This window comes from Pongo abelii, chromosome 5 (assembly GCF_028885655.2).
Source record: "Pongo abelii isolate AG06213 chromosome 5, NHGRI_mPonAbe1-v2.0_pri, whole genome shotgun sequence".
In the NCBI taxonomy this organism is placed as follows: Eukaryota; Metazoa; Chordata; class Mammalia; order Primates; family Hominidae; genus Pongo; species Pongo abelii.
The window spans coordinates 148,012,430-148,039,627 of NC_071990.2; the positions used below are offsets into that span (position 1 = coordinate 148,012,430).

General features: G+C 38.4%; 1 protein-coding gene across 3 annotated transcripts in view; it reads left to right on the top strand.

The window, feature by feature from the left end:
• The window catches only part of GRM1 (glutamate metabotropic receptor 1), a 420,592-nt gene extending 395,059 nt beyond the window's left edge, over positions 1–25,533 (top strand). Inside the window, exon 9 of one of the 3 annotated variants that reach the window (XM_024248538.3) lies at positions 21,809–25,533. In XM_024248538.3, coding sequence (XP_024104306.2) covers positions 21,809–22,733 — 925 coding nt within the window. In that variant the 3' untranslated portion in view covers positions 22,734–25,533. Of the gene's footprint in view, positions 1–14,463; positions 14,549–21,808 lie in introns of those variants that run through there. The other 2 variants (XM_024248540.3, XM_054558275.2) reach the window with 2 other exon arrangements.
• The last annotated feature ends 1,665 nt before the right edge of the window (positions 25,534–27,198 follow it).

Sequence of the window (27,198 nt, forward strand, 5' to 3'; positions counted from 1 at the left end):
CCTTACAGGTCTATTGATATATGTTGCAGCACTGTCAACGCTGTATGTTATTTCCATTGCAAATGAAAGTGGAATGAATTCTGGCATGTGACAATCTTACTTCATGAATTGTTTAATGTAAGTCTTATCCTAGCTGACATATCGTTCTTTTAGGGGCAGACAAAAATACGCCCTGCATTTAGGATTGACCTGAGAGGTGAGTAGTGGGAAGGACAACAGCAAGACTGAGAGCCAGATCCTGGCTGGCCCTTGGAAAACCCTTCCTTAGGAATGTGCACTCTTTGGGGTTCACAGCAGCTCACCATGTTTTTCACATTTTTTTTTTTGTAGAGTTCAGTTCATTTACAGTAGAGACGACAATACCCACATTCTGCTTATCACGCTACCCATGAACATACTACATTCATATGGCATCATATTGTTCTAAGATATTGAATTACGTAGTAAGTAAATTTTAAGAATCAGCTCAAAGTTTGTTTCCCAAAGCCCACCTTATTATACCTGTGCTCAGCTTTTCTGACCAGAAATTCATAGACAGCTCATGTGTTAACATGTACTACATCTATATTTCATTTCTCCGACAGTAAGAATCCTAACTCCCAAGAAGACAGATGAGAGGGTCAGAATATCTCATAAGTATATATTTTTATTATTCCATGATAGTCATATAAATGTCCTAGAATAACTACTAATACTACCACTACCAACTCATTACTGAGAAGAATTAAAACAAATTTCATACTATCTTCCCATCTACTCCTTTTAAAATAGTTTTACTATATCTACATTATCTGAGTACAATACCATCTTTCTTTTAACTTTCATTTCATCTTAGTTCTACAATTAAGGATATGTTTAACACTTACCTCCTGTTCCTATGATGATGGTTCCCTAGTTATTTCACTAGTCTGAAGCTTATAATCTTGTTCTAGAGTAGATTTCTCAGGAAAAGTTCATGGGACTAAAACTTAGATTTTGCTTTTTGAAAACATTTTGTCTACAATCTTTGTCTCAAAAGCCAATTTTGCTGGATATAGTTCAGGGTGCACATTTTATTTTTCTTAAGTATTTTCAATATGTTGTTCCAGTTACCTTTAGTATAAAAGCTTTGCTGCCCGCAAATCTGATAATAATCTTTTTTCCCTTATAAAACACTTACTGATTTTTCCTAGACATCCAAAATCTATTTTGCTTTTTCTATAAAGTTTAGTGATTTTATTAGAACAATTATTGGTACTGATTGTATTGGGTCAACATTCTTAGAAATGTAATGCTCTTTTTTTAACATGGATTTACATTTTTTTTTAATTTTAGGAAAGTTTTCTTGAATTACAGTCTTCAGCATTTGTTTCCTTGCTTTAGTTTTCTTTGTCAAGAATTCCTAGTATCTATATATTAAATCATCTTTTATACATTTTCCCTAATCCTTTTTATTCTCTCATTTCATGTACATGCTATTGAAGTATAATTATATACAATAATATGCATTAATATTAATGACAGTTTGATATATTCTACAAATGTGTAATACACTCATGAAACCAACATACAACCAAAACCTAGGGCATTGCCCTCACTCTAGAAAGTTTCCTAGTGTCCCTTTTTAATCTATCCTCCTCTCCAATTAGAGACAACCATTATTCTGATTTCTTGCCCCATATATTAATCTTGCCTGTTCTTGAACTTAATAAAAATGAAATCATAAGGTAGATATTATTATGTCTCTATTCTTTCACACAACATGAGATTCATCCATGTTCTTGCATGTAACAGGAGCTTATTCCCTTTAATTGCTGAGTAATGTTCCATTGCATGAATATACAATGTTTATTCTTCTGGTGATGAACGTATGGGTTGTTTCCAACTCTCACTATGACAAATAAAGGTACAATCAACATACATACACAAGATTTTCTTAACATATATTTTCATTTAGTGTGGTTATATGCTTAGGAATGAAATTGCTGCATGATAAGGCAGGTGCATGTTTAACTTACAAGAAATTGCCAAACAAATTTACACAACACTTTTGTCATTTTGCCTCCTACCAAGAATGTATGAGACGCATTTGGTGTTGATAGTCTTACATTTTAGCCACTCTAATGTGTATGTAGAGGTATTTAATTATAGTTTCCATTTGCATTTTCCTGATGACTAATGATCTTGAGAGTCTTTTTATGTGTTTATTGGCCATCTATACACCATCTTTTGTGAAATGTCTATCCAAATTCTTGCTTCTTTTATTGGGCCATTTGCCTTTTATTATTATTATTATTATTATTATTATTATTATTATTCTTGTTCGTGTTGTCGAGATGGAGTCTCGCACTGTCGCCCACGCTGGAGTGGAGCGGCATGATCTTGGCTCACTGCAAGCTCCATCTCCCGGGTTCACGCCATTCTCCTGCCTCAGCCTCCCAAGTAGCTGGGACTACAGGCACCCGCCACCACGCCCGGCTAATTTTTTGTATTTTTAGTAGAGACGGGGTTTCACCCGGTTAGCCAGGATGGTCTCTATCTCCTGACCTCGTGATCCGCCCGCCTCGGCCTCCCGAAGTGCTGGGATTACAGGCGTGAGCCACCACGCCCGGCCTGCCTTTTATTATTAATCGTATAATCTGGATTTGAATTCTTTGTCAGATTTATGTATTGCAAATAATTTTTCTCAGTCTTTGACTTTTCATTTCTTATTGGTATTTTTTGATGAATGAAAGTTTTTAATTTTGATGAAGTCCAATTGATAAATTTTCCTTTTACAGTTAGTGCATAGTTCAGTGTAGAAACCTTGCCTATTCCCAGATCATAGAGATATTCTCCTATGTTTTTCTCTAGGAGGTTTATGGTTTTGACTTTTACATTTATTACTGTAATGCATTATTACTGTATTGCATTATTACTGTACTACATCTTGTAATACATAAGCAACATGTCTTAGTTTGTGTGGCTATAACAAAGCCATCCATAGACTGGGTGGCTTATATACCATAGAAGTTTATTTTTTACAGTTCTGGAGCATGAAGTCTGAGAATAGAGTACCAGCATGGGTGGGTTCTGGTGAGGGCCCTCTTTCACCATGCAGACTGTTGTATTCTTGTTGTATCTTCACCTGGCAGAGACATTGGAAAGCTCCCTGGGGTCTCTTTCATAAAGGTAGTAATCTCATGAAGCCTCTACCCTCATGACCTAATTGCCTCCCAAGTGCCCCACTTCCTAATATCATCACATTGGGAGTTAGGATTTCAATGCATAAATTTGGAGGAGGCACAAATGTTCAGTTCATAATAGAGTGGATTGAGGTTTTTGTTTTTGTTTTTTTCTAAATATACATACAGTTCACCCAGATCAATTTTTTAAAATATTGCCTTCCCTCATTGAACGACTGGTGCTTTTGTCCACATCAACTGAACATACGTTTAGTCCTGATTATGAACCCTCTATTCTGTTCTATCCATGTATTCATCTATCTTTTTGCAAATACCACACTGACCTGATTACTGAAACTTTAGTCTGAAAATCAGGTAGCGTGAGTCCTTCAACTTTGTTCTTATTTTCCATGATTGTTTTGGCCATTCTAGGTTTAGAATATCATTTTCGTTATTCAAAATTTCATCGTTATGTCTGATGCTATCTCTAGATTTTGCAGAGATGCCTATTAATAGGGTTGAAGATATTCCCTTATACTCTTAAGTTTGCTGAGAAATTGATCACAAATAAGCATTGAATTTTGTCAAATTCTTCTGTATCTGTTGAAATGATTATATTTTTCTATGTTACTGGGAAAATACATTGAATTATCAAATATTAATCAAACCCTGAATTTCTAATATAAGCTCTCCTTTGTCCTCTATATAGACTACTAGAAGCAGGGTCTACTTTGTCTGACATTAGTATAACTACTAGCTTTTATTTTCATTTGGTACTTGCATGATATACCATTTTCCATCCTTTGATTTTCAGCTTTCTAACCTTTTATTTTCACCTTTTGTGTTTATATGTTTAAGGATTGTGTCTTATATGTGCAGCATATAAGTTTGATTTTGCTTTTCAGTCAGTCTGATAATGTTTACCTTTAAATTAGAATATCTAGTTTATTTATATGTAATATAAATGCTGACATAATTATATTTATATCTACCACTTAACTATTTTCTATTTGTCTCACTGGATTTATGTTCCATTTTACCTTTTTTTCCTTCTTTTGATTAGTCTAATATTTATCAAAATAATAATCACTAGTATTTTAATATTCAACTTTCTCCTGTATTAGTTTGTTAGCTCTACATTCTTTTATTATTTTCTATGGTTACCACAGAAATTACAAAAAAAATTTAATCTTTTACAGTCTCAAATAAATTAGTAGTTTTATCACTTTCCAAGCAAGGCAAGGATCATGAAACACTTAAATTTATCTTGCATCACTGTTGTGCTTTTTTCACACGCATTTCATTTCTACACATATTTTACATCCTATCTTATATTATTATTAATGTGATTGATTTGCATAATCAATATTTATGTATCCCCATATGTTTCTCCTTTATGTTATAATCCAGTTACAAACTGAGCTGATTTGATGTGGACTGTGGTTTTATAAAACTTGTTCTGCTTCACCTGGTGCATCCTGTTCTGAGGGTAGAGCTATGCAGGGATCCTGGCTGAGATTCTGGGTTCTGATTTAATCCTCTAATCCTTTGAAAGTCTTGACTCCAATTTTGATTCCTCAGCACCGTGAGACTTCCAGAAACTTTACTCTGATTTTCAGTGGCTTACTGCTTAGTTTTGTATCCTGTGCTTTGTGTAGCCTAAAATGTGATAATTTTTCTAAAGGGAAACCACCAAGTGTCAGTCTCACTTTTCTTTACTTCCCTCTCTCCAGGACCTCGGTTCCTCAAGTTCTAGCTGCCTTGGAGCACTTGAATTCAAAATTTTATGTCTACAGTCCTGTGAATGTATCAAAAATTTTCCTTGCTTCTTTGCCTCTTAGTTAAGACTCTCTGCCTGGATTCTTAGTCTGTTGTCCTGTATCAAGAATCATCAAAAATTCCAAGGGGAAAAACAGCTTGAAGATGATCCGCTTACCTCTCTGAAGTTCTGTTCCTTCTGATTTGTTGATCCATTGAATTCTGGTGCCATGACAGCTTCTCAATATCTTCCAGTGGTTTAAAAAAGATTTATCTGGTTTTTCTTGTTGTTTTCAGTGGGAGAGTTAGTTTGCCCTGGGGTACTACATATTAGCTGAAAGCAGAAGTCTTCTTATACCAATCTTGATCCCTCCCTTTTATATTATATCTACCACTTAACACTATTGGAGGATGTTAGAAAACCAATACCTTTCTCAATAGGCTGTGATGTGGCTATGATGTTCTTTAGGACTATGGTGATTATACTTGTAATACTATGAGAGAAATTGTATGATAATTGCTTATTCAGTTCTTTTTCAGGTTCCATGTGTGATGACATGAAGCTATTAATGCCTCTGCTTCAAGAGAAATACTAGTGTAAAATAAACCTTAGTGGAAGTAGGCATCTAATATTGAGGTTAGTGCTATAGCCAAGAATTTCAGAATCCTCACAAAATTTAGGTTTTTGTGTTATAAGTCCTTTATAATTATCATTTCATCTTCAGTTTTAAGCCTCTTACTAAGTAATTATTTCTTCTTTTCAAAACATCCTGAGGTGAAAATTTTAACTTTTGGCAAGTTGTTTTCATCATCCTTTTCTCTTCCCCTCTGTGATAAATCAAAGTAAGATAATAAAAAGTCTGACTTTGGCAGTTTGTCATCTAAAGTCTATCTGGAAGCACAGCAGGCTATTTTCCCTTTTGTGTAACTTGATTTACCTTTTTTCCTCTTAATTTTGAGCGTCGGCTTTCTCATTAGAAAAGATGCCTATGTGTGAGAACAAACACTTAAAATGTATGTACAATTAAATAATGTATTTACAACATGAAAAGTACTAACTGTACTCTACTGTAGAATTCTGAAGTAAGAAAAACTTCAGTAGTAATTAACTTAAAAATATTAGTACCGTGCCAAATTCTATCATTTAAATTTGGCATGTCTCCTTAGTAGCTGTTCATATCTTTTAATATATAGTTTTAGAATGTTTACATTATATCTTTTTTTAAGTGAAAGAAAATATGTGTGCAGCCCCATATAGTATCTTAGTTACTGGGGTAAAGCTAAGAGGAAAAGGAATCATAGCCTGAATTATTAGGTCATGATAAATTTATGTTTATAACAGAAATTATTGCTTATTTTTATATTAAAAATAATAAATATTTACAGTGTGCAATTTGGAATATATTGGGAAGCACAAGGAAGCTAATATTAATTACTTCCAATTATACCTAGAAAGAAAAATCACCACTGATATTTTTATGTATATCCTCATTTTAACACACACATGTATACATACATGCATATACATGCACATTATTTTTACTATTTTTTTATTTAAATTTTCCTGGGGATATTATGATATTCAATATTAAATTTTAAAATAATTTAAGAATTTATAATAAAAATAATTGCTTTTGCTATCCCTTCAGTTAGCAAAGTAATAGAGAAGCTCAAAATTATTTCTTGCTAATATTCATATTTAGAATATTTCTATATTCTGTTTTGATTTATTCAGTCATTCATTTAACACTCATAATAAGTAGAGTGGCCATATGTCTTTGTACCTACCCAGGCAGTCCCAATTTATCCCTTTTTTATGGCTTAATTATAGAGAAAACTTCTTTCACTCTTAAAAGTAATGTTTGCATGAGAAATCCTATGGTTTTCTTAATTATTTGAAAAAATTGGGGCATATGAAAGCAGAATAATGTGGCACATAAGGTAATTCTGACATGAATTATGTCCGTCTTTAGAGACTATGGCCTATGGGAGATTAGAATTAACATTAATCACATATAAGGAGTAAAAAGGATCACAGGAGAGGTACAGAGATTTCACCTACATTGCAATGTGAATTGTACAGGAACTTGACAAACATGTTGGAATTGAGAAGCAAACATATGCAAGATCCCATGAAGGCTAAGGATCCTTTAGGGAACCTAAACATTATCAAAGAAATGGAGGGAAGAAAAATATTAAGATATCATTTTACAACCCTCGGTTTGGCAAAAATTAAGAAATAAAGAATTCTGATAAGACTTTTGTTTTGGGTAGAATGAAAGAGACCATGGCGGAATAGCTCCCAAGAAGAATAATTGGAAAAACAATAGGAAGGACAAAGATAATTTATTTACAGCATCAGGGAGCTACTGAAATGATGAAGATTAATGAGACTCAAATTTCAGAGAAAGGAGAACTGAAAACTGAGACAATTATCTGCAACAGTGTTTCCACGGAACAAACACTGATAGTGCAAATTTGCCAATTCAGGGCACTATATGGAAGCTGAGTATATTTGTTCATTCTCACACTGCTATACAGAACTACCTGAGACTAGGTAATTTACGAAGAAAAGAGGTCTAATTGACCACAGTTCCACAGGCTTAACAGGAATCACTCACGACTGGGAGGCCTCAGGAAACTTACAATCATGGCAGAAGGTGAAGGGAAAGCAAACACTTCTTACCATGGCAGAGCAGGAAAGCAAGTGAGTGAAGGGAAAGTGCTACACACCTTCAAACAACCAGATCTCCTGAGAGCACACTCACTATCACGAGAACAGCAAGGGGGAAGGGGGAAGCCTGCTTCCGTGATGCAATCACCTCCCACGAGGCCCCTTCTCTGACATGCTGGGATTACAATTCGAGATGGGATTTGGGTGGGACAGAGAGCCAAACCATATCCCTGAGTTTCCAGGCTTGGGCCCGGCAGACAATCAATGGAAGGACCAGAGGAAACAGGAAATCTTTTGGTCACAAATGACTGGGGTGAGGAAATGAAAGGCCAGAGAGGCTTCACCACAGGTCCAGCTTCTCTCTCAACACATTTGCTGAAGTCTGCCATTGGGTGGGTCAGAAAAATTAAAAGATAAGCTGAATACATCTGACATACAGAATAGGTTTCCATGGAGTTCTCCAGTGCTGAGAGACAGACTCATCGAGGAGAGAGCTCAAAAACACTTTTGTAATCATGTGAAGCTAAAATGACAAAATTGAAGACTCAAAGTCATTCAAACACATGATCAAGGTTCCCTGACAAGATATTTTCCTAACTTTGAAGATATCTGCAGCAGAAGACCAAAAATCTAAATAGAAAAATCTTTGAAAAGCAGGGAACATAAAGAAAGACCCACCAGATGAAGTGCACTAGTGCACAGCCAGGCTTTCTGTTGAAAGTCCTGAAGGGATATGCCCTGTGGTAGACTGATTTTTATCAAAATGACTGTGACTCAGCTCAGTCAGTGGTTGGATTACGTTAAGCAGTGCCCCTCTACTTAGGAGAGAAAATGGTAAAGCAAGATAGCACTTTCTAGGGCCTCTACATAATCTTATTTTATATGTTCACAGCATCTCATCTGATATAAAATACTATTAGGCATACCAAAAGATAGGACCATATTACTGGAAAACCTAGGGAAACAGGTAATAGAAGCAGACCCCCATGTGATACACTATTGGAGAATGTTAGAAAACCAAGTCAGGATTCTTAACATTGGTAAATAAAGGAAAAGAATCATCTATTTGCCTTGCGTTTTCTGTTTGAACTGTATCTCAGAGGAACTAAATAGATGATGAGGGAGAGTTCTTCGTTAGAAAGGAAATATAGTTGACAGATACAAAAAGGATGATAGAATTGCATTACCACTTTGTAGTCTCATAATAAAATAATTTATCTATACTCTGATAATTAATGGCTGCTAAAACCACCAGAGGAAAGACTGATGGGATGTTTTACAAAGTGTGCATCAGGATAACAACATCTGATATCTTTGAAAATTGCCATAATAAAAAGTTAATTTTAAAAATGTCTAAAAACCAAGCAGAATGTCTAAAAACCTCATACACTAGTGTAAATTGTGCAAGAACTTTGCAAAGCAATTTGGTAATATATAAGAAAGATGAATGTGCATGCTCAACAATGTACCAATTCTAGTTCTAAGTAAATATCATGGGAAAAAAACTCCCACGTTTCTGCAAGAAGACATACTTAACAATGTTTATTGCAGCATTGATAAAATAGCAAAATGTAGGGAACAAACTAAATGGTCATCAGTAGAAGAATTGATTATTTTTTAAAGTGTGGTATTTGTTCAATTTAGTTTAAGTGAATGAACTAGAGTTATACTCTAGTTATACATAATACTAGCTGTACATAATACTGTGCAAAAAGGGAAATTGTTGAATGGAAATGTAGAGTAATGTCAAGTATATAAAATATAATATGCTAAACACTATCATGTATTATTTACCAACACATATGAATATACATATTCAACATAAAATATGCCAAGTGACAATACATACCAATTTGTCTCTTTAAAAGGAGAAGATTCATATTTAGAATAATATACAGAGGGCTTCAAACATATCCTTAATATTTTCAAAAGAAAGAAGATTTTAATAGGGCAAAATGTTAATATTTGTTAAATCTATGGTGGTAACCAAACTGAATGTTATTAAACCATTCTCTGTAGTCTCTTACTAGCTTATGAATCTTAATAATTAACAATTTTGAAATGAAGCAATATTTTACACCTATATGGAAAGACTGCATTGTGCATATATACAAAGAGGTTTAATATACACGCATGCATTAAAAGGTAGGGTGGAAAAAATTTCCATTTACAGAGAGCCTACACACATACCCAGAGCTCCATTCTCCACTCCTATAAACAAATGCTGAAAAACAAATATTAAAATTCAAAAAACAGGCAAAAATGCATTTGGCTTTGGAAAGCAATCATAGGCACAAATTATGTATTTATCTATAAAAACAACATAAAATAGACTGTACCCTGCTAAAATGGTCTTGAGTGGTGGCTGTCATTCTTTATGATTACTTTGGACAGCTGCTGCATTATTATTTCCATGGTGAGCTTTCTGTATTTTTAAGACTGACCATCTGGAATTGTATAGACCATTTTGTCTCTGCTAAAAAGTAGATTAACCTCCAAACCTCCAAAAACATGCAACTTCATAGACAGCTAACCTGACTGTGTGCCTCACCTGTTCCTGACAAATCCATTCAAAGTCACTGTTACCCAAATAAAAAAGTCCGGAAGAGAGAGAAAATGAAGTCTAGTTTATTTTCTACTAAAAGTTATTGACATTCTTGAGTAAGGAAAGTGGCTGAAGTCAACGAGTAAAGTGAAGGGAAGTTTGAGATCCTATGAAATAAGTCTAAGCTAAATACGCACTGATATTTTAAATATCTGAGACTTTTGTCTGTGTCTTTATTTTTCCATCCTTCAAAATAAGGGTATTAATAGCAATGGCTTATGGATTAGGCTGGAATAGCATTTTGCTATTTGAAAGCATTTTCACACATACTTTTTCAACAGTCCTTCTTTATGAATGAAAAAATTGAGTCTGAAAGAAGTGATCATGCAATTGGAAAGTGCCAGGCCTCCTGATTCAATGTCCAGAGATCTCATTGCTAACATCATACTGAGTAAACTTTATTTGTAACGAATTCTGACTTCATTTAAAAAATAAATCTTTACATAGAAAGTGAAGAATGGGTGACCTGATGTAAATAAAATAACATATTAAAGCAAAGTCATACAGAGTTAAGTATCTCTCAAAGAGAGATAGGCTGTTATATCAAGGAAGACTATTTGGACAATGGAAATATATGGGTAAAGCTAGGCAGAATCCATCAGTGTATGACAAGCAGTGACTTTACAAAAGGAAGAAAGGAAAGGAAAAAGGAATAGGAAGAGGAGGGGAGGAGAGGAAAAGGGAGGGGAGGGAGGGAGGGAAAGAAAGGAAGGAAGGAGGGAAAGAAAAAAGGAAGGAAGGAGAGAAGGGAAAAGAAGAGAGAGAGACCTTTGCCCTTTAAGAAGAAATTGAAGAGGACTCTTTCTAACTAAACTACTTCTGGGGTTTCTTTAAATCCACAACTTCTGCCAAAAGATTCAAGCACAGATTTGGGACTTATATTTGACAAGCCCCCATATGCTACATTTTCCCTCCAAGCTTTTACTCTGGCTTGCTGAATCTGTGGTTGGTTGAATATGTGGTTTTACAATTGCTAAAAATACCCTGAAGTCAACCTCTTTCTCTCAGTTTTTATGCGGTTGATAAAATGGCCACTCTGGCCTCAGATTTTACATGGCTTGTCCTGTAACCTTTAATAAAACACTCCTTTCATAAAAGCAAGTTCTGTACGCAGGGTCATTTATGTTTCACTTCAATGCAAAGTGAAAGTCAGAGACCAAACAAAAGGGATCATAAAGGAGATGCTCTATTGCTTTTTTTTTTTTTTTTTTCAAATCTCTCCATCAATAGTTAATTAGGGTGTCTTTGGGATTACTGAGTTACTGTGTGAAGCTTGGCTGTCAATATGCCGGAAAGCGCCAAAGGAACCGCAGAACTGCCCCCTAACTGCAGGAGTAGGTTTTAGGAGGGAATGTAAGTCACAGAGGCCACAGAGCTTCCTGTCCAATTCCCAGGAGACACAGAAGTATAGATGCTGCCCGGGTACACCACACTGTGCAACTGTGCTAAGGTCAGTACACCGAGTTGCTAAGTTGTCAAGGCATCCCCCTGCCCCTTGTTTTTATCATTAGACATCCCCAGCAGGCAGGACCAGCTGCATTATTTGCAGGGCCCAGTGCAAAATGAAAACACGGAGCTCCTGATTCAAAAAGCTGGGGAAAAGTGTTAAAGGTACTACATTATAAAGCCACAGCTTCTCTTGATCTGTCATGGTGTTTTGTATTTTTCATTTAGTGCTGTGTTCCCTTGTGTGGGGCAAATGAAGTCCCATCAGACATGGCCACCCCCATTTTGTGACTGCACATGCACAGCCCACAGGCTGCCAGGTTCCCCTCCAGCCAGTCACTGGGCAGAGGCCATAGGGAAGTTGAACCAGTTACCTCTCTTTCTCATGTCCCCTTTGCCTCAGTCCATATTAGACAGGTGACTCCCAAGGGTATTGCAATAAGTGCAGAGACACCTAAGGTATCTGGATGAAGGATGGGCAAGAGGCTTGCCACTGCGTGTTGCCTACCAAAAGTGCAGTGGCACTGCCAGTCCAGGGAGGAGACAGCCACTGCCATTCATTGCCTTGAGATAGTACAGGGCACATATGTCAGACCCTGATCTTGTCAGGACTTGTGCCCAACCCCTTGTCAGTGGTGGAAAGTGGTAGTGATTTCTAGACAGGGGCAGGTAGTGGGAGGCTGGACAGGGCTGGGACCCAGGGGACAAGAGTCCGAAAAGCCCAGGGCCTGTCCAGAAAGGCAGGGAGGCTGCAAGATGTGGGCCGTGTGTGAACTGAGGCTTCAATCTCCCAGCACATGCTCTATTTTCCCATTGACCATCACTTGCAAAACACAAATTAAAAGATAACGTTTTTATGAATTTCAAGAGGATGATCACAGAGCACTAAATGTTAAGTGCAGGGCTCTTCGGAGGGAGGGATTGTGTTTGTCTGTCTGTGCTGGTTCCAGGCCTGTGAAGCTGGTCCTGCCAGGGCCCCAGTTCCCAGTGCCAATTGAATAGGCCACATACAGACATTCCTCAAAAGTAGAATTAATTAGAGGCTCAAGAGCATGCAAACAAGGCAAAGCCTAATGCTTTGAGTGTATTTTCTATCTTCTTTCATGAGAAATAAAGTTGCTTGAATATCATTTTACATATTACTTCCCACTAACTTCATTTATATATTCAGATATACCTTTATTCCTGATCATCTCCTTGCTAGCATTTTCATTGTTTGAATGATCTTTTGATTTTGAGTGGGCATCTTGAATGTCAGGGGCATATTACCTTGATAAGTTTGATAGCAAACAGTGTCTGTTTTTCTAATTTTATTAAATGAATGGATTATTGCAGTAATAATGAAGTTACACCAAGGTGTCTCAAATTCTTATTTTTGGATGAGGATTTCAAATTACTCTGGGTAGATCATGCACCTTTAAATGATTTCGTGAATGTTCCAAACTTGATGGAACTGTACGTATGGATTAACTTTGTTTTTTCTCTGTTACATTCAATGTGCTATGGAAAATCTTTTCCTGCCTTATACATTCAGATCAAATCCCTTGCTTTCAGGTAGTGAACATCTGTTCCAGAGTATTCTTGTTTAAAATTTAAAACTCACAGCTCTTCTTCCCAGCACCTGTCAGACCTCAGCCTGAAAGACTTGGAATGGGAAGGGGCATGGTCTCCTCCTGCAATACCTCTTCCTCTTCTTTCTTCCGAGTTTTCACTCTTCTGTCTACTTTGAAGGGAAAAAAAGATAGAAGAGAAGGAAAACGTCTTTGACTTGCCAGGGGCCATTTTGGTCCTCTTCTAGGTTACCTGGACAGTTGTCACCAAGATCTTCTGGGTAGAGGGTCAGATGTTGATTCGTAGAGAACATTGATGAGTTTGAGGAGCCCTATAGAGAACTGCATCACTGCAGAGTCCCCTGACATAAGAGATTTCTCCCCAGTTGAACCAGCCTCATCCATACCACCTGTAGCATGTGCTGATAGTTCACCCTAAGCATCTTGTCCCTGAAATTCTTTTTTATGACAGGCAGCCCGCTTATGTGCCATGACAGCCAGACAGCTTTATCCCATCACCTTCTGCAGTGCTAGCTGACTCATGGGAAAAGCACTTATCCTTATTCCAACAAATGATGGAAAGGCCAACTACCCATGGCTGCCCATCAGCCTTGTCATGTCTAGCTAGTTCTCTTCTTCATCTGCCAAAGGGGCACAGAGGCCAGACTATCCTAGGTGCTGTATAAGGAGACATCCAGCTAGGGAATGAGATGATATTCTTCCCGTGTGCAGATTCTTCCAATCTCAACAGGTGGGTCTCTTGCTGCTCCCTTTCTCTCTACCATTGGACACTTTCTGTCTTGTGAATGCCAAGAGATAAATATATGAAGTGACAGCAATGCATTCATTTTGCCATAATATGCAGGAAAATTAACAGTGCAATTAAAAGTCACAGTGTCAGACAAACTCATGCGCTTCCTTTAAGAGGAGTAGAGGGTGGGAAGAATCAGCCTACATCAATGTAAGTAGAGATGAAGTCCACAGCCACCAGGGATAAAGAAGGGTGCCAACAGTGGAGGGAAAGAGCAAATCTGGGATAGACACACACACACAGAGCAAAAAAAGCATCTGCCACTTGGAAAGAGATGCACCCCACTGACATGGTTTTAAGAAATAGCCTGGCAATAAGAAACAGCCAGGCAGAGCAGGGACCATACAGGAAACGGAGGTGGAGGCAATACAGAGCAAGGCTCAGGGCCAGGCACTGCCTGAGTGGTGGACTTGCCATATCTGTACACATGTATAACCCCCTCGCTCACTGGGTGTCTTTTTCTTTTCAATCTTCAGGAAGAGGCAGCCAGAATTCTCGCCCACCAGCCAATGTCCGTCGGCACATGTGCAGCTTTGAAAACCCCCACACTGCAGTGAATGTGTAAGAGAAGCTGCATGGAAAATCTAGTGTTTTGCCCCTTGCTTTCTCTCTCCTGGGTTTTTCCACTTTCTAACATGGAAACAGATGTGGTGCATGCCATCAGAATGAAGAATTCATTTACGTGCCATGGTTTGCACGACTGCCTTAAATTGATTGTCCATCGTTCTTAAAAGGACACTGTCAAGTTGTTCATTTAGGCTTTTTGCTTTTTTATGTTTTGATGCACTATTTTTTTTTTCTGATTCTGGAGATTCACTTTTGTTTGTGACTCCCACTCACAAGCTCGAAAGTGAATTTTCCCCCTTCAGAAATTTGTCAGCTTCTCCTTGGCAAACAGAGCTCTTTCTTTTCTTTTCTTTTTTTGCCTTTTTGCAGTTGCACAAATGTTTGAAATGATGCTGTCTGCACTAAAGTAAAAGCCATAGCTTGAATTTATGGAAGAGTTCTATCATGTCAGTTTGCGGGGGTGGGTGCCAACATGAGCCTCTGCTGGGTGCCTCCCACACCCTGGGGAGCACAAAACAAAAGTTTTGTGAGTCCCACAAAAAGTACACTTTACAAAAAGGAAAAATCGTCATTTTCCTAACATTATGAGTGATTTTTATCAGATGTCCTCATCTGATAAAAATGATGCATGTTTGGTCCCATTTTTGACCTTTAGATCTCGACAGTGTCTTTTTAAGTTAACAAAAGAACATAGACCATGTTCAGTTCGTTGTGCACGGAGTCTGTGGTCATTTTCAGCTGTTCCTTTACAGCCCTTCAAACTCCTGGGAGAGTCAAAGGTACACATTCCTGCAGCAGGAGGGAGCCCACTGATGAGGTGTCTGTGGCTTGAATAGCTCTTCAGATGAGAAGAGCCCGATTTGTTCAAATGTCTGCTACTGAACCTGGCCATGGAGGCTGGTGAATAGGGCCGTAACATCTCTTCCCTTCACTCAGTGGAGTGCAATGGGAAGTCTGTTGTCTGCCTTTGTGCTATTCCTTATACAAACCCAAATAGAAAGAGTATGGTCTCCACCAAATCGTATTGATTCTTAGAGGAACAAATATGGTAGTCCTGCCGGTGTTCCAGGTAGTAACTGAGAGGTGTCTGCGCATCTAGGTCAGAGCCACTCTACTGTGGCTGGATGAATTCTCTGTAATTCTCCCAAGCTCAGAAGGCACTGAGTGTTTCTTGTATCATGGGGTGAGTCTAACCAAGGACACAGCAAGGAGATTCTAATTGTGAGAGCTGCTGGCTGCCTGTCAAAAAGGATTGATGGGAATGGGTAGATGTGCTTGTCTTGTCCTGACAGCAGGGCCAGAGAGAGAGGAGAGTTGACTGACATTTTGTGACTAAAAGGTGAGTGCCTAAAAGCAAAAGTAAAAGCTGAATGTGGTACATCCCTGGTGGGTGACAAAAAATAAAGTAACAGTCAGCAAAGCTAACAGATTGGCCGTTAAGAACTTTCAGAATAGGATCTATTCAAACTTTCCTTCCTCAGACCATAAAGGATTAGGAAGAGATAAGTAGGTTTAAATCTGTGCACCATAGACTAAACTAAGACTGGATATTTTTAGCCATGGTTGTTCCTGTTAAATTTTTTTTTTAAAGATATATTCTTCTGTGACCTTCAGTTCCCACTGTTTTTGTGAATAGGCAAGGCAAGGAGATTAGTGATGACGGAAATAAAGCTGCCTACTGGACCATTATGGTCTGTCTAGATCTATCCTACTCCTGAGAAATAATCCCAACAGAGCAATGCAACTGTAATTTTTATTGCAATTAGAAAATTGGTGAATTTTCCAGTTGCAGGAAATATGGCAGTTGCATTTCTTTGTTGGGAAATTGGCAAATTGGAAAATTTACCAGTTTTCCCATTTCTCAGGGTGAATTGTGAGAACTCCAGGTAGAGCCGAGGAGCATAAAAATCTCTTACTATTAAGAGATTGTTTCTGGTAGCACAAAGCATAGAAGAAATAATAATGTTTGACCTGAAGTTCCTTTAAAGGGAGCATAATTTAAGTTCATCTATACTTCCTGAAGAAATATAATCATATTTGTTATACCTCTGCTAAAGCAACGCCATGGTACCAACATGTTGTCTTAAACAGACTTTGGTATGAGAATTTCTTAGATCAGCCAGTAATCATGATTAGGTTGAACCAAAGACCATTCAAACTGTCCTTGGAAAAATTTTAGTATCCATCAGAATTCTATTCTTTAATAAGAAATAAATTGGGCAATGTTCTCAGGAGAGTGGAGCCTCTACCCAGACAAATTTTATGGTGCCTTCCATACTTTACTGAATTTGATTAGGTAATTTTATCTCTGAATGTCTTTTTCTTTATTGATCAAATGAAGAAAGCACAGGTCTTAATAAAGGCAAACTGATTTTCTTTGTATTGTCTTTTATCTGGTGTCATGTAACTTGAGGATGTAGGATGTAATTGATGTAAAGATCCTAAAAGAAGAACTGCATATTTAGACTTTGTGATATTCTCTAATTTCAGCAAGCCAATGGCTCTCTGACTAGCTTAAGATGAAGGTAGAATTAAAGGGGAAAAGGCTAAGATTCACAATGCTATTTAAGATGTAATATCAACAGAAACTACCAAGTTCTCATATAATTAGAAAGCATTTGTCTTAAAAAACACACTCAGAAATTCTTTACCTTACAGCCAGTGGTGAGTCAAAAAGGCGAGAAATTGTAATTATGTTCAGATAGGCCCCCAAGTTTGAGAATACATTCTAAATATGCAGATTTTTCTGGAAGGCTTTCAAGAAGTGGAGCTGGAGTCAGTGGGAGTCCTTTGTATTGATGACAAACTTGAGGTTGCCTGGGAAAACAGAAGTCTGATGCAACTGGTGTCAAATAGTTCCTAGGCCTGAGATTCTACAAGAATTACTTCTCAAGCTGCACTAGGGTACCAGAGGGCTGACAAATGTGAAGTTGAAATATTTGGACAGCTGTATTTCCAGCATTCCTTTGGGAAAGTCTTGGTGGGGTCAGAACCTCTCCTTCCTTGACAGGCCTCATGTTCTAGCTGTAGCTGCGGGAGCCAGAGCAGAACTGTCCCGAAGCCTGTGCCTTTTGATTTTTTTTCTTGGTGAGCCAATTGTCTCCTTGCTGGGACTCAATGGCATTTTCTGTTTCCATTTTCACTTTCAGAGAAAACAATTGCTACCCTCCTCAGGTTCCAAGGAGTGAGCCTCTCTTTCTTACGCAAAGGTCTTGCATTATCTGTGGGCTTTCTGGATACTGTCTTTATATCTGTTGTGAAGCTATTAAGCCTAGAGGCAAAGACTTGATTTGGACATAAGAGAGACAGGTGTTGTGTAAGCTTCCCCTTCAGGCAGATTGTGCAGGAGACTTCCCTCCTGATGATCTCAAACACCCACCCACTGTTATTCCCATTTTAAACCTCTCTGGATCAGAGAACAGTGTACTCTGCAGATGTAACTCATACTTACTGAAACAAATAAAACAGACAGGATCACTGAATGCCAAAGATATACTAATCTGTTTACACCACCCACTCTCAACTATTCTCTAAAGTGCTGTAAATATTGGGTTTTCTGTTTGGGGGATTGTGATAGTTAACTAATGAAAGAAAAACCAAAGCAAGATCCTGAACCTGTTGTTGCTGGAACTGCAACCTCAGGCCTGCCTAGCTGTCCACACAGTAACTATACATTATCCTATACATCCTGTAGGCCTAACAGTGTTTTCCTCTAATTGAGCCACCTGAGATATTTACTCTAAATGCCTCTGCATTTTATCTTCAAATGTAAGATTGATTTAGGCCTCAGGTCTGTCTTTTGAAGTTGGAGCAAAAGGTTCAGGTGCTTTGTAACAATTATGTGGTGTTTTCTAAACCAGATTGCTTTTCCTAAGATTAGGAGGCCAAATAAAATTAAATAATAGGAGGAAGAAGCGGGTGGCAGAAGCAGAAACGATTACAGTTACCTGGGATTAAATAAATGTCATATTGTGAGATAATATTGCATTTTTATAATGTATTTATTCTTTTTTGATACAAACACATTTGATTTTACATATTTTTCTCTTCTTAATATCACAGTAGTGGGTTCCCTGCCTTCTCAAATAAGATACTCTCTTTTCTCACCAAAACAGTTCTTAAGCCTTCACCCGAATCCATTATTACTAAATGTACCTCTATTCATGGCCATTTGAATACAGAACAAAAAAAAGCTTCCCAGAATTTAGTTACACATGTATTGAATAGCACACTTTATCATAACAGCATCTACATACATTTAAAAACAGCAGTGCATTGTCTACAAATACATAATATTTATTCAATCTAAAAGCAATGCTTAATGCAGGTATAGATGCATGGACCTTTCAGATTATCTATGGACCACAGGTAAGAAATGACTCATCTTGAAGAACCAAAGTCTATACTCAGTGATGCAATGTCTGTGAGATGATACATTCCTTCTACTATCTTTGGTTTTTAAAAAGCAATTTATTTTGTCCTCGAAAAAAGATTACACTAAATTTCTTAATCTGATAAATGTCCTGAGGTGTGAGATCTGTTTCCTAGTTAAACAGTACTTTACAGCAAATCTAGAGCAAGACTGAGGGGAACGAAAGTTACCAGTTTTGAAGGCCATAGTGAAAATGTCCCATCTCAACAATAAAAATTGGATTTAATTAAAATAGAACTAAATTATGATTATATCTGTCTGCAACATGATTAATAATACTGTTAACTTATGGGTGCTTTTGATTTAAAAAGAGGCCCACATAGAACCTGTGGACAATGAGGAAAACAGCCCATGTGAATGAGTGGGTGAAGTGGATCACATTAGGGCTTTCAGGAAACAAGGTACCTTTTTGCTATTATGTGTGGAAACTAAGGCAATGTGTCATTGGAACAGCTAAGCCTGCTGGTTGAATTAGAGGCAGACTATTTCTCAAGGGACCTGTTTGTTGTTGTTGCTTTGTTTTTTTTTAACACACACACACACACACACACACACACACACACACACGACTAAATAGATACAGGATAACATTTTGTTTAAGCATTTTCCTGGTGAACATTAAGAAGGCATTTCCTAATGCCTATGAAGAAGTGGGAAGGTGGGGAAGGAAACATTTTTTTCATTGCAATTTAAAATGATGCAAATTATTGAGTTGGATGCTATATATAGTAAGGCATACTTAAGGAGGGTAAGAGGCAAATAAGTTTTATATTTGCCTTTCTAAAAGAGGCATATTGAGTGCATAAAGAGAAACAAAGTGTGTATAGTGGTAGATGACGAGGCAGTTGAAAAAGATTAAGTGGAAGATGAGCTTACCTACAGTTTTAAGCGCAGAAGAGCAACTGTGGATTCTGGCGGTGATTCTGGCTAGCTGGTTGACTACCTGTTCTTGCAGGGACACCACTGGCCTGTTCTTTAGTTTACTAGTTTACCTCAGAAAAGAGTCAGCTACTCCAACAAAATAGTGTGGAAGTCAATGAGACAATTTTTAAAAACTTTACAAGCACTTACACAGTCTCAGATAATGTGTAAAGCATATATTTGAAAGAAATATTAACTTTGACATAACAGAGATGAGCTTTATTCTTAGACAATTAAAAATGCAATGTAGGGTATCAGATATATGGAGGAACTACCTATTTCCCAAATAATGAGGTCAAAACTTTAACGGTTTTATCTATTTTAGAGCCTTTATATCCAGAATTTTCTATAATGAATATCAGACATTTACACTCATCTGTACTTATCTGGCTCACTCTACTTTTCAAGATTATAAAATATGAAATGTCAAAATATTACCTTCATCATAAATGATGCTCACATGTAATTTTTGAAGTATTCGTTCTTGTATTCTCAAGATGATTAAATAAACCATTATTTAAACTACTGATCATTTCCTACATTTTTTCCAAACAAAAACTAGAATATGGATTAGTCTATTTCACACCTCCACTTAAAGAAAAAAAAGGTCCATTTTTATATTCCTTTTAATGTCATAAATGTGTTACTATTATGCTACTTTCTCTGTCATTTTACTGAGTACAGAGAAAAAGCAAACTTCTAAAAAAAAGAAAAGAAACAATCATTTCCTGATTTAAGGATTCCACCGTTGTTATTAATAGAAGGCTATGGTAAGGTACCAACATCTGCTAAAAGTTATACAGAAAAGAAGCTGAGTCCAGAAGTAAGATCAGAGTTATTACAATAGACAGAACTGAATTTGGGGTGTATGCCACAGTACATCTTCTTATTTTCTTATTCAGGGAGAAACTCCATATGGCTGGTTTTCTGTGGGTGCCATGAAGATGGGAGTTGATAAGGCTGGGATGCTGCTGGCACCCTAAGACTTTTCTTCACCAAGGCTCAATGAGTAGAGATTTTTGTCTCAGTAACTTCTGCTTTGTCTCAATCATCATTTTCTCTTATTTGCATCAAACTATCCTAAAGCAGGATGTGGGCATTTGTATTTTTCCTGGCTTCCTCATTCTATTGCTTTTCAAACACAGCTATTTCAATGTTCCTAGTGTGAAAATCTCAAACTAGCTGCTGTGAGTCAGGGCCTTTGTGTGAATTGTGATCCACTGTATGTGTGAGAAATAATGCATTGAAATGTTTAAAAAAAATCAAAAGCTATGAAGCTCATAAATTGGCCATGAGTCTGAGTTTTTCTGTCATCTGCTTTTTTATGTTCCTTATAGGTACCCCGTGTGATCACGCCACCCTGGTCATGGGAAATACTTGCATATGAGAATGGGCAACTGAGAGGATCTATTTTATAATCCCACAACACAACGAGAGTAGCTTTTTATGTGGGTCTTAATTTGTCCCAAGGACAATAGCCATTATTTTGGTTGTCCATGTGTAACTAAGATTATTTTTTAAAAATTTTCCTCCATCAGTTGGGAGTTTTTCAAAATTGTGTGTGTGTGTGTGTGTGTGTGTGTGTGTGTATGTCAGAGAGACAGAGAGGGAGGAGAGAGTGCAAGGGAGAAAAAAGAGAGGTTTGTGAAATCTTAGACCTAAATGAAAATAGCTATTTTTACAACAGACTGGCTTTTGTCCTCAACAACTTTTCTCAGGGTCAATATTTCCTTCAGCTTTTGGTGTTCTTTTTGTAAGAGGAGGTATGGGGTGCTGGAGCAAAGGCCTACAGCAGAGACAGCAGTTAAATCACATTGAGCTAGGTTTGCTATGTTTTCTATGTATTTTATCCTGTGTGCATGATCTATCTGCAAATAAATCCATCTCTATTTTATTCATAGTTCTAATGGAAAGTCTGTGTCATGGTCTGAACCAGGTGGAGGACAGGTGCCCAAGGGACAGCATATGTGGCACCGCCTCTCTGTACACGTGAAGACCAATGAGACGGCCTGCAACCAAACAGCCGTCATCAAGCCCCTCACTAAAAGTTACCAAGGCTCTGGCAAGAGCCTGACCTTTTCAGATACCAGCACCAAGACCCTTTACAACGTAGAGGAGGAGGAGGATGCCCAGCCGATTCGCTTTAGCCCGCCTGGTAGCCCTTCCATGGTGGTGCACAGGCGCGTGCCAAGCGCGGCGACCACTCCGCCTCTGCCGCCCCACCTGACCGCAGAGGAGACCCCCCTCTTCCTGGCCGAAACAGCCCTCCCCAAGGGCTTGCCCCCTCCTCTCCAGCAGCAGCAGCAGCCCCCTCCACAGCAGAAATTGCTGATGGACCAGCTCAAGGGGGTGGTCAGCAACTTCAGTACCGCGATCCCGGATTTTCACGCGGTGCTGGCAGGCCCCGGGGGTCCCGGGAACGGGCTGCGGTCCCTGTACCCGCCCCCGCCACCCCCGCAGCACCTGCAGATGCTGCCGCTGCAGCTGAGCACCTTCGGGGAGGAGCCGGTCTCCCCGCCCGCGGACGACGACGACGACAGCGAGAGGTTTAAGCTCCTCCAGGAGTACGTGTATGAGCACGAGCGGGAGGGGAACACGGAAGAAGACGAACTGGAAGAGGAGGAGGAGGACCTGCAGGCGGCCAGCAAACTGACCCCGGATGATTCGCCTGCGCTGACGCCTCCGTCGCCTTTCCGCGACTCGGTGGCCTCGGGCAGCTCGGTGCCCAGCTCCCCCGTGTCCGAGTCGGTGCTCTGCACCCCTCCCAACGTATCCTACGCCTCTGTCATTCTGCGGGACTACAAGCAAAGCTCTTCCACCCTGTAAGGGGGAAGGGTCCACATAGAAAAGCAAGACAAGCCAGAGATCTCCCACACCTCCAGAGATGTGCAAACAGCTGGGAGGAAAAGCCTGGGAGTGGGGGGCCTCGTCGGGAGAACAGGAGACCGCTGCTGCTGCTGCTGCTACTGCTGCTGCTGCCTTAAGTAGGAAGAGAGGGAAGGACACCAAGCAAAAAATGTTCCAGGCCAGGATTCGGATTCTTGAATTACTCAAAGCCTTCTCTGGGAAGAAAGGGAATTCTGACAAAGCACAATTCCATATGGTATGTAACTTTTATCACAAATCAAATAATGACATCACAAACGTAATCTCCTCTTTTGCACAATTGTGCATAAATATATATATGCCCACACACACTGGGCCATGCTTGCTAAGGAACAGCCCACGTGGACATGCCAGTCGGATCATGAGTTCACCTGATGGCATTCGGAGTGAGCTGGTGGAGCCAGACAGAGCAGGTGCGGGGAGGGGAAGGGCCCAGACCAGACCCATCCCAAACGGATGATGGGATGATGGGACAGCAGCTCCTTGCTCAGAAGCCCTTCTCCCCGCTGGGCTGACAGACTCCTCATCTTCAGGAGACTCAGGAATGGGGCCGCACAGGGGTCTCTCTTCATCCACCGCAACCCATCCAGTGCCAGCTTTGAGATTGCGCTTGAAGAAAGGTGCATGGACCCCCTGCTGCTCTGCGGATTCTCTTTATTTAGGAAAACAGGAATAAGAGCAAAATTATCACCAAAAAGTGCTTCATCCGGCGTGCTACAGGAGGAAGGAGCTAGAAATAGGACAATCTATCAGCATGAGACTTTGGAAAAAAAAACACATGATCAGCTTCTCATGTTCCATATTCACTTATTGGCGATTTGGGGAAAAGGCCGGAAAAAGAGATTGTTACGAGAGTGGCAGAAACCCTTTTGTGGATTGACTTGCGTTTGTGCCAAGCGGGCTTCCCGTTGACCTTCAGTTAAAGAACAAACCATGTGGCAAAATTGTTACCTTCCACTTACTGTAGCAAATAATACCCACAAGTTGAACTTCTAAGATGCGTATATGTACAATTTGGTGCGATTATTTCTCCTACGTATTACAGAAACAAATCCATCTTTGAATCTAATGGTGTACTCATAGCAACTATTACTGGTTTAAATGACAACTAATTCTATCCTATTGTCACTGAAGTCCTTGTAACTAGCAAGTGAATGTGTTCCTGTGTCCTTGTATATGTGCGATCGTAAAATTTGTGCAATGTAATGTCAAATTGACCTGTCAGTGTCAACCTAGTAGTCAATCTAACTGCAATTAGAAATTGTCTTTTGAATATACTATATATATTTTTTATGTTCCAATAATGTTTTATACATCATTGTCATCAATATTTACAGAAGCTCTTTGAAGGTTTGAATACTGTGGCTCAATGTTTTCATATGCAGCTTGGACGGACATTTTTCTTCTAAGATGGAACTTATTTTTCAGATATTTTCTGATGTGGAGATATGTTATTAATGAAGTGGTTTGAAAATTTGTTATATTAAATGTGCACAAAAACTGAGAGTGAAAATAAAAGGTACATTTTATAAGCTTGCACACATTATTAAAACATAAGATTGAACAAAGCATTTAGGTTATTCCAGGTTATATTAGTTTTTTTTTTAAGATTTTCCACAGCTACTTGAGTGTCTAACATACAGTAACATCTAACTCAGCTCATAATTTGTAAAATCTCTATCAATCACATTTTGCCTTCTTTTAATTTTCATGTTCATGGACTTTTATTCCTGTGTCTTGGCTGTCATAACTTTTTATTTCTGTTATCTGCTGTTGTGTAATATCCATGGACATGTAATCCACTTATTCCATCTTTACCATCCCTTTTTACCACCAATAAAAGGATTTTTCTGGCTGTTTTGATTTCTTCTATTATTTGTGGAATGAATTATACCCCCCTTAAATATCTTTGTTTATGCCTTATGTTCAGTCATATTTTAATATGCTTCCTTCATATTGAAGCTACTGATTTCTCAGCCAAAAATCATTTTAGAATCTTTAAATATCCATTGCATCATTTGTTCAGAATTTAACATCCATTCCAATGTTGGAGGCTTGTATTTCTTATATTTCATCATATTCTACTGCCAAGTTTAGTCAGTTCCACACCAAGAATGAACTGCATTTCCTTTAAAAAATTATTTTAAAACACCTTTATTGAAAAGATCTCATGACTGAGATGTAGACTTTGGTTCCATGTTTTCATTGTAAGAAAGCAGAGAGCGGAAAATCAATGGCTCCAGTGATTAATTGATGGGTTTTTAGTAATTGACAAATTCATGAGGGAAAGCGTATGATCTCTTTATTAGTGAATAATGTTTATTTTTTACTCTTAATGCCACTAATATGCATCCCTAATATCACAGGGCTTGTGCATTCAGATTTTTAAAACATTAGAATAGATAAGGAAACAACTTATATTCAAGTGTAAGATGATATCAGGTTGGTCTAAGACTTTTCATGAACACGTTCATTCAACTGTGATCACTTTATTACTCTGAATGCCTATATTATCCTGATTATGGGGTCTCCTGAATAAATAGAGTATTAGTCCTTATGTCATCGTTGTTCAAAATTGGAGATGTACACATACATACCCTATACCAAGAAGGCCGAAACTCTTCACCTTAATGTATGTTCTGATACAAGTTGTTCAGCTTCTTGTAAATGTGTTTTCCTTTGGCTTGTTACTGCCTTTTGTCAAATAATCTTGATAATGCTGTATAATAAATATTTTCTATTTATTAAATGTGTATGTTCTTTCTCTATAGTCTTTGAGAGTGATAATAATAGAAATAGACCAGTGGAAGAAACAATTCCAAGGTTTTGATTTGACTCAGAACGTGTCTTCTGGGTGAAAGCTGGAGAATGCCACACAAGATCTACGGATCAAGTAGGTGAGAAGTACAATTTGACCATGAAGAAGTGGTACCTCATGTTATAACAGTTTTAAATGAACTCCAAAATTAAAATTTGCAGTGCCCTTGGCAGATATTGTCATTCGTCTTTTTGATGAGGGTGTGAGGCTGAACAAACTCCTGGCATTCTAGTGGAGCTCTGGGGGCAAAGGCATCCAGTGGTCCCAGCTTTGTTCCATTCATGCCCTACAAGGCTTTTCTTTCCATGGTTCACACTTTAGGGGGGCCTCGTTTCCAACCTTACTGCTACTCTTCTGCTCACCCTAAGTTCTTTTCCTCTGCATTTCAACTGACACCTCACTGGTTCCCCAAACAAAGGAGTCTCTGTTATTCACATTTTCTGCTATGAGATTCCTGCAAAGTAGGGCATTTCCCAAGTATCACTTGAAAAGAGAATATGATGGTACAAGGACCACACGATGAGATTGTCATGCGTTTTGATGGCAGGAGCAAGCTCCGTACGGGAAGACTAATGTTAAAGAACCACACACAGGGGCTGGGACACCAGAGGTTTCTTCAGTGTGCCTAAAACATGCAATAATAAATCATGAAATGAGAGCTTTGTGTCTCAAGAGGAAAAGTTATAGGAGAGAGAATGAGAAACAAAAACAGGAAAGAAAAAAATGAAGAAAAGTGATAGAGAAGAAAAAGAAAAATGTTTAATATACGTAGTCCAAAGACATATCCAAATGTCATGATAGGTCACAAAGGACTCCATCTGGAGAGAGTCCAGAAGCTTTACTTGGACCATAAGGAAGGCATTTGGAGAGGCAAGGATTAGAGTCCAGATGCTGTAAATGATGTATGAGTGACTGCCCCATGATTTCTACAGAGAATGCCCTGTGAGGGAATCAAAGAGAAGGGAAACAACACTTTTATAACCTGCTGTGTGCCAGCCACTGTGTGCTAGGTTATTTGAATTCATTCTCATTTAATCTTTCCATTACTGCTGTCATATAGAAACTTTAGATAACTGAACTAACCCACCTCAAATTTCTCAGCTAGTAAGTAGCCCTGCAGGGCTTCAATTGTCATTTTCATCCAATATAGAGCCTGTGAATTCATGTTCCTCTCCAGAGCCCAGGGAAGAATGAAGGACGTAGTTCCTTTTCACTTGGGATCAATTTTTCTTTCTGATTTCTGAGTTCAGGGCAAAGCACATATTCAATAAAGATTTGTTGAGAAAGTATTATAGAAAATGAATGTTATAATACCATATAGTTTCCTCAGCTCAATTCCCTGAAGATTTATTCCAAGATCCTTATGGGGTCCAGAGCTCTATATTTCCACCTACTAATTCTAACTCTGCCAGCTGGAACAACACATGCTTTCATCATGAAAAGCAAGCTCTCCTTTTGGCATCAGAAAGAGCTGGCCCATGGGCAGCAGGTCCCCCTTTCCTGCAGAGTCCATTGAGCCCAGCCAGAGATCAGTGCTGGGTATGGAAGACAGCATCCTCTGAAGAAGAACTGCAGGTAAGACATAAA